Source organism: Enoplosus armatus, chromosome 12 (genome assembly GCF_043641665.1).
Source record: "Enoplosus armatus isolate fEnoArm2 chromosome 12, fEnoArm2.hap1, whole genome shotgun sequence".
NCBI classification, from domain to species: Eukaryota; Metazoa; Chordata; class Actinopteri; order Centrarchiformes; family Enoplosidae; genus Enoplosus; species Enoplosus armatus.
This window is the reverse complement of record NC_092191.1, coordinates 9,033,810-9,049,636: the sequence shown is the minus strand read 5'-3', so window position 1 is coordinate 9,049,636 and position 15,827 is coordinate 9,033,810. Positions and strand designations below refer to the sequence as shown.

General features: G+C 40.4%; 1 protein-coding gene across 1 annotated transcript; it reads left to right on the top strand.

The window, feature by feature from the left end:
• Positions 1-202: 202 nt before the first annotated feature.
• LOC139294267 (carbohydrate sulfotransferase 15-like) lies at positions 203-15,556 on the top strand. Its single transcript, XM_070916119.1, has 8 exons — positions 203-380; positions 9,608-10,273; positions 11,307-11,637; positions 12,229-12,372; positions 12,706-12,862; positions 13,080-13,236; positions 14,800-14,947; positions 15,036-15,556. Exons 2-8 carry the CDS (start codon positions 9,782-9,784, stop codon positions 15,224-15,226), a joined length of 1,620 nt encoding a protein of 539 aa, XP_070772220.1. The 5' UTR covers positions 203-380; positions 9,608-9,781; the 3' UTR covers positions 15,227-15,556.
• Positions 15,557-15,827: the final 271 nt, after the last annotated feature.

Genomic DNA, 15,827 nt, shown 5'->3' with positions numbered 1-15,827 from the left:
TTGATTTGCATTTAAAGTGCTGTACCATTCATCATAACGGCGCGTCAAACCGAGGCAATAAAAGGTTGAAATGTAGACAGGATTGGCTCTGCTGCCGGTGTTTCCTGCGTCGCTCCTCTCTCTCTCCTCTTCACTCTCTGGTGCGCGCGGGGGGGAGCTCAGTCCGATGGAGACTCCGGAAAGTCTCGCGTTTCCCGACAAACCCCAGCCGGCGTTTGTCAACATGAGCACCGCTCGCGCTGAGGACACATTCACATCTGTTTCTCTCAACGTTTCGCGCGGACACCTGTCAGGACGTGTTAATGGCCTTGGTTGGTGGTCATCATGGCTCGTGAGCGGCTACACGAGAGGCGCCTGGATTAAACCGACTCAACTCCAGTGTGAGTACCTTTGTTCAACAAGATAATCAATTAGAAAATAATTGTAATTACAGATTATTCCTTAGCCGAATGTCGTTTTTGTTAAATTATTTAAAAGTGAATTATCCTGATACTAAAAACAGTTGCCTGTTTTGTAATATATCCACTTTCTTATGAATTTATGAATCTCCAAGGAGACGTTGTGATAATCAGTAGAGTAGTATAGCTGCCTATATATGCAGCAACACCCAATAACAGGCTAAACATAAATGAAACATTAAGAAAGACAAAGACTGCATACAAATTCATACCAGTGTGTCCAAAAATGCGATAAAGTCCCACGAAGAGATACTATGTGTGTAAGACTTTGTAATGCTTTAAACTAACATCCTCCTGGTTGCATTTTCTCCCTCAGTGAACAGCTGCAGGATATCTCTGTGTCATGTCTCTGGGGGGTAAAAGACTCTTGGTCTACCGGAGACCAAACCGCAAACATGACTGTGTTATGAGGCAAAGATAAACTGCTGTAAACATTTGTACACATGCTCGACGTCTTGCGCTTATCTTGTAATTATTATTCTGTTTATTGTAACACAACAAACCGGAGTGTTCTCTGCCTACATCTGACAGATTTCCCCTGGCTAAATTCCTTCCATTATGTCTGAACGGTTTCTCTCATGCACCCAAGCAAACAAGCCAAGAAGTGACTTGTGTGTTCTTTTTCCAGCTCATTGCCAGGGCTTGGTTTGAAGTCTGGGGCGAGATCTGTTGATTCACTCACTGTTACTGTTTGACATTTAGTTCATTTCCCCCCTCCTGCTTTCCCCCCATTCTAGTCTATTAAAGGGACTCAGGGTGCAAAGCTGAGGTCCTGACAGGTAGGCAGATGACCTTTGGATAAAAACCCTCCTCTCAGTGCAGCTTCTAAACCACAAAAGTTGTATTTTATTGTTAATTGGAGGGAGAAAGTGGGAGCTGAGCGTGAGGACGACATAGGCGTAGTGTCAGTTTGTAGCACCTCTCCACGCCCCGTAACTCTGCACACACCCAAGCCAAACCACACTCCGGCTGCTGCACCCAGCCCTTCAGTCTGTCTGGTCCACTGGGCAGGAAGGTTTTAGGTTGCCCCCCGAGTTTGTGGAACAAATGTCTGGAGCTGCTGAGATGTCAAAGCCATGCTTCTTTTGGCAAGGGCTGACGTTGGAAGGCTTAGGTAATGCTAAAAGTATGAGAGGGGAGAGGGAGAGTGAGAGAGTTGTACCATATCAGATTGTTTAGACTGGACTCTGGGGGTCCAAATGGAAGAAAAGGATTCTGTAACTCAGCACATTAGGAATGTGGGAGGATTGCATGATGGTTAAGTGTTCTGGCAACAGCTCCGCGTTTCTATTTCAAGAGTTGGTAGTTTTTAACTTCAGATGACAACAATCCTCAGTAATGCTCGGCGTTATTTCTGACATGAAATCTGTTTTAGAGAGGATGATTCAGTGCAGTCAAACTTTTATCTGCATCTGTCACTCCCTTGTTGTTCTGCTTGAGCTGTCCTGCTGTTGAATAATTTTCCTGGTGAATGATGTTTTTCGCTTCGTTTGTTTTTCTTTTCAACCCGATGATGTGTTGGTTGAATATCATATTTTCTGCAGTTATAACGCAATCGTTCTCCTTCACTGCAGTTGATGTTTGATACGTCATTTTGTGTCCTTTAAGATCAAGCTGTTTGGTTGAATTTGCATGTATCACAACAAGAAAGAAGAAGAAATGTGTGGTAAAATTACTCAATTTAATGTATCCATTCTGACGCACTTAATGAACATGGTCAGTACATAATATGTTGATTCGCACTGTAGTGTGAGTTCTCAGGCCATTATGACTCATACTGCTTTAGAAACGAAGGTTATTCTGAAGTTTTAACAATTCTATAACACTTTAGCCAACATTTAAACTTTACTATTTAAACACTGACTGCAATCTAAGGTAAGATTTGACCCTCAAATGGCTTAAAATCAACAGTAAAAGTTCAAGAAATGCAACAAATCAAAAATGTCGTAAATTAGCTACATACGTGCTGCAGCCTTGAATGAGATCCAGTCTGAGTCACCGGCCAAGACAAACATTTTCCCTAATGTATAAAAGTATTGCAACATGGGATCAGGCAAAGTGAAACATAGGCACATAAGGCACGAGTGATTCATAAGATATAATTATTATGTTCATGATGCAGCGTAATTACAGTCCAATTATAAAGGTTTACATTTGTTTAATTACTCTTTTTCCACTCGTATGAGTTTTTTACTTTGACCTTTTATGCCTTTCAGATGCATATTGAGTGTGTGAACAGCTTTTGACTCATGAGGGTTGATAAAGAAACCCAGCAAGTGCAATCAAGTTGCTACATGTCATATGGCAATGTTTTGTGTGTGCCAACAGGATTTACAGTCGTAGGTCGTCACACACAATCAAAAGCAGCGGCAGTTGAACAACGCTGACAGGTTCTGTCTTCAAGCGTTTTCCATCAGCATAATCTGCAGCCAAATGCACTCCTGGTTGCAGTTCAAGAAGATACATGTGTCAGGTCTGAGGAGAGCATCAAGCTTTGGTTGCTAACCAATGCCCCAGCCAAGCTTTTGCCACTTTCAGTCCATTGATTAGGTTCATCAGTGGGAAGAACATGATCAGGGAGATCCACAGATGTAACTGGCTTATTTTACCGTGGCTCATCATCTTTGAGCAACAACAAAGAATAAATACATGCTGCTTTTTTGCCATTTTAGACTGGCATCTTCAACAAAAATCAATAAGCTAAATCAGGCATTCAGTAATCTATATTCAGAACAGTTTTCTTTGATCCTGTGTAAAACCATTTAGTCCTGACAGATGCAAGTCCACTGTGGTCAGATGCTCTTGACACGAATAAATTAGCCTATAAATAACAAAATTAAATGAAATATATTTCATACTTTATACTCACCAAGTTAATTACTGAGATGTGGGAACACAGATGAAGCAAGAAACACAAGCGGCCAGATGACCTGACAGATTTTTAACAAATCAAAGGTTAGCCTGTCCTAAACATTACAGTTTATCACTTTTACCATTTTTGACATTTTTTTACATACACTCACTGTAGGTTTCAACTCCAAAGAAAAAGTTCTTTAGATAAGATGTGAAAACTATTTAGGACCTGTCGGATGATTTGATTTCTTGCCGTGTCGGACTTTGATGCTGTGTGTGTCCCAGATCTCAGCAATCACTTGGTGAGCACAATAACCGATAGAAGCAATGGCCAGAGCTCTGAAAATATGACCCGAGTTGTAATAACTGGAATTACCCTTTAAGTGACTAAGGCTGCACTGCTCGCCCAGGCTGACCTCAGATCCACCTCTTGTCTTCAGAACTGCCCATTCCTTCTCACTCACACTCATTAAACAGCAGGACAAACGTTTCAGACATTCTCTGCTTGTTATTAATGTCACATTGGTTTTAAAGCGCTGCTAAAGCAAACAACCTGTAGCTATTAGAAAAACATACACATGCAAATGTATACACTTACTTGCATGCACAAATATACATTTTAGCTGAGGACCACATCTGCACGCCAGATGTCAAGGTGGGCTGTGGTGACCTGGCTAATCAAGACAGACACCACTGTTAAACATGAGGTTTAATATTTCTAGAGCTTTTCTTAGCACGCGTCTGTTTTGTTTAAACTGTACTGTTGCTTCAACAGCCTGTTTATTTAACAGATTAAGGAGTCAGATTCCTGTGAAGGCAAACATCATTCTGCAGAGACAGAAAATCATCTTTTCTCTTAGTGGGACGTGAAAAGGAAAGGCAGGACTAGTCCAGCATCATGAGACGGATGAAGGCCACTTCCTGAGATATTTGTGCTCTAAGGGAGCTGTTAGATTTCCTGCCAAGATTTCATCCATAATCTGATTGTGAAAAGGACCAGAGATCGCAAAAAAAAAAACCTGATCCTTGAGTAGCTCTCAGGAGGGAGTAATTGTTTTCTGTCCTTCAAATTATTTTTGATTTCTTTGTCATCCACATACAGAAACTTTATTATTGCCGCAGTTTGGTATCCCATCAGTCTTTGTTTGACTTCCCCATCAACAGGGAGGCAGTCTTATTTCCTTTTGTGGCATTGGTTTCTCTTGTGCCTCCCATTTCCCAGTGCTGGGATTCAGCCAAGTCCCAGTCACAGAGTGTACTGTACAAGGTCAGGCTGTGTTTACACAGTTATAAACATGAAGACATGATTAAAACATGTTTCAGGAGAGGCGAGAATATGTGCGTGTTCTGAGTGCTGGCTCTTGGAACTGATTGTCTTCTCTCTTTAACTGATTTTGCAGTCACAGTGGATCCCCTCAAGGCATTTGTAGAAGCTCTATTACATGCTAAGATTTCATAATGTTAATGCTCAACGTAGCTGTACACCTGCATACAGCATGCATCATGTTATCTCTGGAAGAGCTCTGTGGGGATGCTGATTTTCATTTCCTGTTAAATTGGTATCTTGGCAGCACAGAATGGGTTGAGGCTGATTGGCATCATTTTGTCACGAAGGGTAGATAGAGAGGGATAAATGAGAGGGTGCAAGACAGGGAGGCAGTGCGTAAAAAGCATGCCTATGTGTGTACGAGTGCATCAAGTGTGCATAAATGTGTATGTGAGAGCTTGAACTGTCATAATAAATGCAATCAAGTTTTCATACACTGTTAGGAAGCTCAGAGTAGGAATAAGACATAGGCCTGTAGTTTGAAAGTAGTAATTGATATAATATATTATTTATCAGCTGCGCAAAATTGAATTTGCAAATTTGACACTGGAATCTGTACAGCTGAGCCTAATTAAAAATAATGAGCTTCATGGTTTATCCATGTAAGAGCCACAAGCTACCGATACGATGGACCTTTATCACAGCTGAACATATTGTTATTGCAAATGCGTGAAGAAGGTTTTTCATAGCTTTTGTGAGCGTCAATATCCAGGCAGAGGGTAAAGACGAATCTTCTTAAGACTAAAGAAACTCATTTTCTCATTTACAGTTCTTGAATGTGGCCTATTCTGCAAAATACATTTATGTCTGCTAAAGACATGATAATTAAAGCCACTTTGTGTAGGATTTGAAAATGTCCATCTTTGGCATCCCTATCAAAGATGTCACTGTGGCAGAGAGACAATTATGAGCCCTCTTCATAGATTGTCTCAACCATGCAGTCAACATCTGTGGAGTGAAATATCTGGACAACTATTGGATGGATTATCATGAAATTTGCTCCAGATATTGAAGGTCCCTAGAGGATCAATTCTCTTGACTTTGGTGATCTTATGACTTTTCCTCTAGCGCCACCAACAGGTCAAAGCTTTCACTTATTCAGTGAATTTTCTCAATACCAGCTACATGCACTGGCAGTTTGTACTGACATTTATGGTTCGTGAGATTCAACAAATTTAATGGCAATCTGCCCATTATTTCATGGGATATCTTGAGCAAAGTTGATGTTTTGACCTGAGGATGGGGAAAGAGGAATACTCAGTGTCCAAAATTGAAAAAAGTTAATCCTGTGGGAGTATGGCTGTGCTCTATGAATTCCACGGCAATCTGCCCATTTTGTTTTGAAATTAATTTTCTACAAATGGGAAATTCTGGCCTGACGGAAACGTCATTGGCTCATCAAACAGATCAGGATTAATGATCTACGGACCATCAATATTCAAGCCATCAAAAAATCCAGCTTGTAGTTGTTGTGATATGTTGATTTGGTCCAAAGTATTGGACAGACTGTCTAACCTAAATCACCATCCTTCGGCCTCACTATTAGTGGGGTTTAAAGAAATAGCATCCTTTGGCTTTTCATTTAGCGCCATCATCAGATCAAAAATTTAATTTGTCCAATACTTTGGTTTATGACCAAATACCTGAAAAATGAATGACATTCCCATTAGCCTCGGCTGTACATTGTGTTTTGTGCTAATTAGCAAATGTTAGCATGCTAGCACATGGAATTAAGATATAAGCACAACAATATTATACTTGCTTCGCATCAGCATGTTAGCATTGTCATTGTGAGCATGTTAGCATGCTGATGTTAGCATTTAGCTTTGCCTTGTCATCGCTGTAGACTTTTAGTCTTTTTTTTGTGTTTGCTCATGATCATGATCAACTCGTATGTAAACCCAAAGAAATGTTTAACAGATTACACACTGGTGTCTTACAAGAATAGTTATTATGTTTACAGAAAAATAAAGAATTCCATCTTTCACATTTCACAATGAATTCCACTTATATTTATGCAAATTCCAGACATCAGATCTTTGCTTCTGAACAATTTCGTTCAATACAGAACTGTGTCCAGTCTTAACTATTGGTATTGCAATCTTGGAGAATGTAGAGTAATACAGAATATGGAAAATACAGAAGAGAAAGATATTGCCAGTACAGTAGCTGTATAAGAGAAGAAAGGAACACAACACACTACACAGCAAAGAAAGTAGTTGTGTATATTTTAGATGTATGTAGTTTATATTTTCTGTGCTTTGTGAGGGTGAAATTACATCAAGGCTTGCCTATTCAGAAAAAGCAGCCTTGAGTCTGCAAGATTCCAGATAATCTGACAGATTCACAGTGTAAACAACCCATAGCACCAACAACATGAGTAATATCTCATTCTGGCCTTGATACCAGATCAGTCACGACATTTTGTGCTCTTAGGACAACAAATGCATCTAATGTAATGATGAATGCAGGTTTTTATTTTGAGTCAGCAGGATTTTGATCGGGGGGGGTTCACCTCAGTCAATCCCACCTGCTGTTTGTTTCCCGTCACAGATTGATTTTTAGACCAAAGAGGTCTAAAGGCTGTCTTTCCTGCTCTTTCTCACACTGTTTTTCTCATCTCTGCTGCTTTGCTTTTTCCACTGCGCGCTTTACCCTTGACTCTCACTGTCCTCTTTATGCTCTGTCACATTTCCAAATCTCTCTCTTCTCTCACACTTTGAATATTTGCTCGAACTGGACATAAATCTTTAATGGGAATAATAGATTGATAGTTACAAGACAACAGAGAAAGAATTACCTGCATTTGTAGAAATAAAGGTATGCAGAGACATGAAGAAAATGAGACGTGAGAACAGTAGCATTCAAGTAGCATTCATTGACACTATTCCTTTCAAACACAGCTAGAAAGGGCTTTACACATCATAAACATGTATAAAAACAATATACCTTTATGCACCCATTCAGCAAGTCCACACTGATGCAAACTTTGCTTGAGTAAACCACAATCTATAGCTTTTATAGCAACATTAAAACAGAGATGAGGGGAAGGCTGTGAGCATAAAAAAACAACACATGGAAGGAGCTGGCTAGAACAAATTTACATGTACACAGGTGACAAGCGAGCACTTTGTGTCAGTTGAGTATCCTACAATGACTTGATCATGATTTTTGAAAATGCCTTAAGCGAGTTTTGCCCTTTCATAAAGTTTGGGGATTCGACAGGATAAAAAAAAAGTAATCAAAATCGAAGCAGCAGAGGTCCAGATATACTTTTAGTCCTTAGTATGCAGCAAGCTTCAAAACCACTGGATCCTACTCTTCCCATAATGCAACTTGACAGTGTCTTTCATTAGACTCTCTCTGCCTGAATGCAGATGTCTTTGAAACTCCACGGCCAGGTTGAGATAACCCTGATGACATCATCCAGGTTATTTCTTCCAGCCTTGGAAAGCTCCCTCCGACATGATTCGACTGTTTTCACAGGCTGAGTCGCAGTCCTCAAGATGAATAAACTGAACTTGATGTGTAAAATTGGTGGAGGGCCTCTTTAAGTTGAATGGCTCTGACAACATTACGACTATTCTGCATATAAACCGAACATTTACAGCAAAACTCCCTTTGACCTGTAACATTTTCATTTAAACAAAGTGTTGTCTCCTCCTCATGTTATCAAGTCTTTGCGCCCTATTGCACTCATGCAATTACACTTTGACGTCAAAAAAGCCTGTGAGGTTTCAGTATTTAGGAGGTGAACATTTGAGTTTTGGACCTTCTATCTCAGAGCCACTCTCTCTCAACACAGCCAATAACCTCTGAAAACCTCCTCAGGCTTGTATCTAGTTCACAGCATTGTCTAATAGTTTAAGAATCTGATCTCAGTGACAGCTACAGGAGGCTAAAGGATAGGCTTGCCCTAAAGTTACGATGGCAACCGGCCAATCACTTCTGTGGGTGGCTGTACTATTTGTGCAATAAGTAAATGGTTGTGAGCTGATTGGTTTCATTACTTTCATGGAACAAAATCAAATGATGTTGTCTGAGTTGCCTGAGGAGGAGGGGCCTTTCTCTAGAAGCTACATTTGTACCTTTAATGATGTAAGTGTGAACATGTTGAGTCACAGCATGCTTTTGTGGCTGCACTTTAACAGACCTCTGTTGTGCAGCAAGAAAAAACACATTCGATATTAGAGAATGCTCCTTGAAGTTCACTAGAACTGGTGCAGGATTTCATTGCCTGGTCCAGTGGGCTTGTTAAATCTTACAAACTCTGCAACAAAAGAAAACAATTACTAGCAAAGGAAGTGTCAGAGAAGTGTTTTAAAAACGTTTTACACTTCGATGTCTGGGATTTATTAGCACTGGACCCCAAAAATAATAATGTCTACTTTCTTATTATTCATGCGGCAGCAAAAGAAAACAAAATGCATGCACTTGCCACACTGCGTGTCCACCTGTATCAATACCTCACTTGGTTCTCTCCGTGAAAAACCTTGATCTCGAAAATAAAATTCCCAGGTTAACAAAACAGAGCTCTCAGCGTGCTTTTAGCTCACAGAGAATAATCGTGTGTTTTTAGTTTTGAATTACAGAGTAACTATTTTTCTGACCTTGAAAGTCTCTCAGGAGAACTTGTCTTTGCATGTGCTGTATAGCCCTCATCATAAAGCAAGGGATCTGCATCCAGCAGACCACACACACTCTGCAGCCAACCTCAAACGTTTTTGAGGTGACTTGGGCTATAGAAGGGAGTATAGCTTTAAATTCACATACTGATGCCCCAGAGAGGGAATAAAGCTCCCTCAAATACCCTAATATTAAAAATGGTCCCACCACCTTTCTTGGAATTATGTGAGATGACTGAAATACTTCAAAGGAAACTACACTGCTGCACTTTTGGTGAAAAGAAAACTGAAGTCATACATAAAAAAGAAAGCCATGTGTTTTAACAACTGTTTCTGATTTACAGGAGACCCTGCTGAAGACAGGGGAGCATGTAAGGAATGAAGACAAATGATGACCTGCATGATGAATGGACACATAAGGATACACAACATCCTGTAGGCGAAGCTTGAACTTTTTTTTAGGAGAGAATAATTTCCCGGCTCTTCTTTCTACATGCCTACTCTGCTTCTATGTCATTATGTCACTATCAGACTGCAAATATGGGAGCAACACCCAAACGGACCACAGTTACAGTCTCCACAGCTTGCCCATGGCTGAGAACTGTGGGAAAGGACCTGTCAGCCAGAAATGTTTTGACCTCAGTCACACCAATGTGCCTGAAAATCTGGATGTCAAGTGGGTTCCCCTGTTGTCACTGACTAACCTGCGGAGCATCTCAAAAGTCAAAGTGGTTAGCTTCCTGATGGGCTTGACACTGACGTTCCTCATCATGGCTTCCTACATCCTGACGTGGGACAAGAAAGGACTTTTGTTCACCCCCTCACCCTATCAGCTCAGACCTGTGGTCGTCCCGACCAGTGCAGCAGCAGCAGCAGCAGCAGCAGCTGAAGTTTCCTCTGGAAAGAATTTAATAGACATGAAACTGCTGGCTAAGATCATCGGCTCCAAACTAGAATACTTGCCCAGGAAGGTGCCTGATAAAAATGATGTAATTGAAACGGACTCACATGTAAGTCTGTGGAAAAACAGTCTGTTGTACATCAGTAGACCAACTAAAATAAAGGCTGTTTTTGTTGTAATTGCAGGCTGCAATTATGCAGTGTATTCACCGACAATGACAAAACACATGCTGACAAATGATAATTCAGTCTACACTGGAAAATTGTAATAAGTGACCACTATGATTGCTTTATTTTTTGTTGACAAAAGTGAATTGTAGGAGACTGACAAATAACAAACACCTTACAATCAACCCTACAGTAAAACCCTGTTTGGTGAAGCTCATAATAACCAGTGTTTGTGGAGACTGACAGAGGTGTTGATTCAACGTAATGTTTGTAGGGCTGTTAAGTAAATATGAGGTTACATGTCTCGCTGTGTGTCGCCAGCTGACTGCAGTTACTACCTGCTAATGTACTGTAATTCTGTTTTGGTGTGTTTAGTGTATGTTCTCATCATACTTTTCCACGTTACCCTGCACCATTTGGCTGCGTTTATGGCTGAGGCATCAGCAGTTCTGACAGGTACACTGCAAATCACAGTTACAGACGTAGCAACACAAGTGAGACAGTAAGTCGAATACCAATTAGTGGTATGTGTCAGTATTAGACATATGAATATCTAACATAATGCAACTTACAGTTGCACAAAATGGCCAAATACTGAAGGTGATGTATCACTTGCAAAGCTTGGAAATCATGCCGTGCGGCCCTAACCTATGGATGTTTTTGATACTTTTTAAGTCATAAGTGTTGGCGTACAGTATAAATGACATGAATTCAAGGTGAAAAAAGCTGTTTTTCTCCACTTTTGAAGCCCACAGATACTGAAGGAGTTCATTGTGGAAGGACTTCTGCTGTAACACCACCACAAGCTGCAACCTTCACTAGAATAACAAATGTTACCTCTGACAGTTTCAACAAAAATGGAACATAATATCCTCCAAATCTTGATCTACCAAAGGGCTTCACTGTATTATACAGTGTTCCTTTTATTTTGTCCACCCTCTCTATTGCCTAATGTCGCTTTGTTCCTCTCTGCAGTTGTTCTCTGTAATTCCTCGCCACTTCTTGCCTGGCATCAAGAGCCCTTGTTGGTATGAGGAGTTCTCCAGCACTGATCCGTACACGAGGAACCTCTTCACTCTGCGCTCAAAGAGCTTCAAGACTGTGTGCGACCACCTGAGGACAAACTTTCACCAGCACTTATACTACAGAAACGGCAGACTGTTTCGCCTTCGCTGCTTGCCGTTCTTCTACATCATCGGCCAACCAAAGTGCGGCACAACGGACTTGTTCCACAGGCTGCTGCTGCATCCAGAGGTCAAGTTCAACACGATGAAGGAGCCACACTGGTGGACCAGGAAGCGCTTCGGTAAGTCATGAGGAGAGCCATTCTGTCTCTGAATGTTTTGATGATTTTGGCAAAGGTTTGAGCCTAAATGAAGAAATGAAAATTATGTGTTTTTTTACTAGACACAATTTAAATTGGAAACATTGAATTCTGAATCAGACAATCAATCAAATCAAATCAAAAGACCACTTTATAACAATAAACTCTAATTCAGCAGTATAAAAATGTCCAAATGTAAACTAGAAAACTAACCTACCACCACTAGAGACCATCTACAGCTTCTTTTATTGTGAGCCTCTTGCAGGAAGTGCTGTGCATGAATCAGCATATGTAAATTAAAAAAAAGAAATGTGTAAAAATAATGCGTTGTAAAACTATCGCACTATGTTTCTGTCTCTGCCTGTTTGTCTGTGTTCGTGAGTAGTCAAATTCTTTTTATGTGCAGGTAGACTAAAACATTTCTGATTATTCTCCAGTAACTAAAGCTTTTGCATTTTTTAAACTGGTTCAACCTGATTCAGAGCGTAGACAATCCATTAAATGAACTTTATGGTGAAGAAATCTATGAAAGAGTGTATAATGAGTGTTGTGTTGGCATGCCTCGGGGTGCAGGTTATATCCGTTTCAAAGATGGCTTCCAGGAAAGTTTTCCTGTGGAAGATTACCTGGATCTGTTTGACTTGGCAGCCCACAACATCCAAGAAGAAATCAGTGGAAATTCATCTGGAGACCACCGCGCACTCCAGCTCATAACAGGTGAACACATGTGGAAGTGTTTGTGTGTGCGTGGGTGGGTATGATTTGGTATTGTTAGTGTCTATTGTGCATCAGATGGAAGAATCCCTTGCCTTTATAGTTTTCATTTGGTATTTTCTGAAGGCCTTTGAGCAGCGAAACAATTGGATTCTGACCATGAGTCAAATTACAGGTCTCTTTTGTCTCCCTTTCCTTTACTGTCAGGCCTTGCTTGTTTTCTGTGGATTTCCCACAAGTCGCTGCATTATTATGCTTGAGCGTCTGCGCTACTGCTGCATTTTAAATGAACTGTTGTTTCCCGAGGTGATGCTAAGACTGTCAATGTCTTGACAGGTGAAGCCAGTGCATCCACTATGTGGGACAACCAAGCCTGGAGCTATCTTCAAGGAGACAGGGAGGAGACAGAGCCCCCGTTCCTAGTCCAGGACTTCATCCATACAGTCCAGCCCGGTGCCAAAATCATCATCATGCTTAGAGATCCAGTAGAGAGGTACTGTAGAGAAATCCATCCACACATCTGCCTGTGTAGATACAGATGTGATTTTCTCTGGTGAAACAATTTGGTTTGGATTTTGCTTCTGATGGATTTTCCTGTAATTTGTCATTGTTGCAGAATTTGTTTTAAATCATAGCTCCTATTGTACATCCAGCAAAATGTCTTTTTTTAGTTCCAACTGGCTTACAACTCTGTTTCTTTCTGTTCCCAGGCTTTATTCTGACTACCTGTACTTTAAGATGGCCAACAAGTCAGCTGAGGACTTCCATCAGAAGGTCGTAGAGTCTGTCCAGTTATTTCAGTCCTGCCTTTCTGAGAGGTCACTTCGATCCTGTGTCTACAACACCAGCCTCTCCAACGCCATGCCGGTTAGCTGAAACGGTGTTCTCATTTACATTAGAATAATGACAGCATTTCTAACTATATTTAATTATACCTAATAACAAACATATAATTTCTTCTTTGAGAATATCTACCTCTAAGTTGTTGTAAATGGATTTTACTGCCCTGAAGAGCGAAAAATGTTACCAGCTAGCTGCCCATAGTCCCTTCAGATCCTTCAGCATTTATCTTATCGGGCAGCGCTCCTGCAGGAGTAAGCTGAGTTATGAGCTCTGTCGGTTGTCACCCCTAATCACAACATGTAGTGTGACAGCACCGTTATCCTCTGGGATTTACTACAGTAAAAGCAGCAATCAGCTCGACCTGAAACCATTGGAACAGACACAGAATCCATCTCAAAGCTAACAAAAACATTCAGAAAAACACCATTAGGTTCTTTCTGATTACATGATGAAGATGAGGGCTTTCAAAACCTGTTATAGTTTGTGCCACTGTGCTTGAGAATCACAGCACAGTGTCTTCAGCGGGTGGCGTTGTACTGTGGTGCCATCTTAAGGACTTATAGTATCAGCGCATCTGGATTCCATAAAAAACTGTCTTGCTCTTAATTTTACCATTCAACAAAAAAGGAATTAACGACTTTATGAAGGAATCAGACATTAAATTCACAAAAGTATTACTACAGTTACTGCTGCAAGTGTGGGTCACATTAATTTGCTTCACAATTATCAGTTTTTGTTCTTCCCATTTCCCACATGTCATCATGTCCCCTGTTGGTTTTGTGTTTTTTTTTGACTGGTCTGACCTGAAACATCCATGCACATCAAATAATATTTTTATACAAGTCAGGAGATGACAGTCTCAGTTTCTATATGTATCAGTTTTGAAGTTGTAGTACCTGGGTACTACACTGAAAAACAGTTTTTTTATTGATTGATTCACCTGTAATTTGGACACAAATAATTTGCTCTCTTTGGAGCTAGTTGTTGCTTTGAAAGCTCATATATCAAAGTATTGATTGTGGAGCTCTTTCATAGCTGACCCATCATTGTAACAGTGTTTGTTGTTGTGATTAAGTTACTTTAAAGTGTAAAAATAGGGATAGTAAAAGAATGAGGCTTGTTCAAAATAAACTACAGTGCCCATGTTCATCATAATGAAGGAACATGTCACAGCGTGGCTCATTTTCCATAGTTGTTTGACAATGATGGAGCTCTATGGCACAGAGGTACAAGCTATATCAGGCTTTGGATACACATACAATCCTTGTTAGTATAATCAGTTCATTGTTTTTTGTCTTTTCAGTGGATTTGTTGTCAATTAAAAATAAAGAATTGCAGCTTTATCCTTCGAAACAATGCATAGAAAGTCGATTTCTATGCATTGTTTACATTATTTTGTCTACCACCTGTATGTCTGCTGTTGACTTTGATAAAATATTCTCACCACAGGACTCTTTAAGGACGCTTTAAGGTTCATGTTTAATTGAGAGATTCAAAGCTCACTTCTCACCTTGGAAAGAACAATTGACGAAACGGTCTCAGAACAAGAGAGAGATGACGTTGACTTGATTTCACTTTAACCCACAGGTGAGGCTAAATTTGGGGATGTACGTTGTCTTCTTACTTGACTGGCTGACAGTTTTCCACACGGAGCAGATTCTAATTCTTCGACTAGAGGACTATGCAGCTAACCTTAAAGTGACGATCAAGAAAGTTTATAATTTTCTGAGTGTTGGTAAGTATCCAAAAAGCTACAGTAACATGCTCTTTGTACATTGAAGCATTTTAAATATCAGGACTTCAACCTCCCATTCTCCCTGCAGGTCCTCTGTCGGAGCAGGTGGAGGCTGCACTGACCAAGCGGCCCATGTCTAACACCCGGCGGGCAGCAGACAGGAACCTGGGTCCTATGCTTCCAGCCACCAGAGACCTCCTCTGGGACTTTCACCAGCCCTTCAACCATAAACTGGCGAGTGTGTTGGACAACAAGGCCTTCCTCTGGAGTAACACCTGAAGGGGCACGAGCATGAACGAAACGTGGACGGATGTGAATGAACAACCAGAGAAAAAAGCTAAAGCAGGAATTCCTATTGACAGTAATTAATTTACAGTTGGAGGACTCATACACAGGTGTATAGTTCTATATGGAATTATATGAAGCTCTGAACAAGAGTATGGGTTTTGTTTGTGATATTTATTTGCTTTTGAAAGAGCGTATTACTCATCAAATCAAGACGATAATAATAAAACATACTGGATTTGTGTTTTAATTTGGTGCATTTTACAGTGTTGAAAAGCCATTTTACCACTGCTGAATAAAAGTCCACAAGATGCACTGTTACAATCTCCACAGATTCATTACTCTACAGCTCTGGATACATTTTTCACTTAATTTATGGCTCAAAAGGCTGGGTTGAATGTCATATGGTGATACAACTGTGAACAACTTGAACTTGTCTTATATGTAGAGAAACATCTCCTGTCCCATTTCAATTGTCCATTTCCCTGAAATATTAGCTAGAAAGATATTCAAAAAATAATTTATACTTAACATTAGATTTCAGAGAGTCTAAGAGAAGTCCTCATGTGAAAGGGATTTTGGATATGTTACAGCA

Coding starts and splice junctions, on each gene's coding strand:
- LOC139294267 (XM_070916119.1), top strand. CDS start 9,782: ATGTCACTATCAGACTGCAAATATGGGAGCAACACCCAAACGGACCAC. Junction 10,274..11,306: donor TAATTGAAACGGACTCACAT/GTAAGTCTGTGG, acceptor TCCTCTCTGCAG/TTGTTCTCTGTAATTCCTCG. Junction 14,948..15,035: donor TTATAATTTTCTGAGTGTTG/GTAAGTATCCAA, acceptor TTCTCCCTGCAG/GTCCTCTGTCGGAGCAGGTG.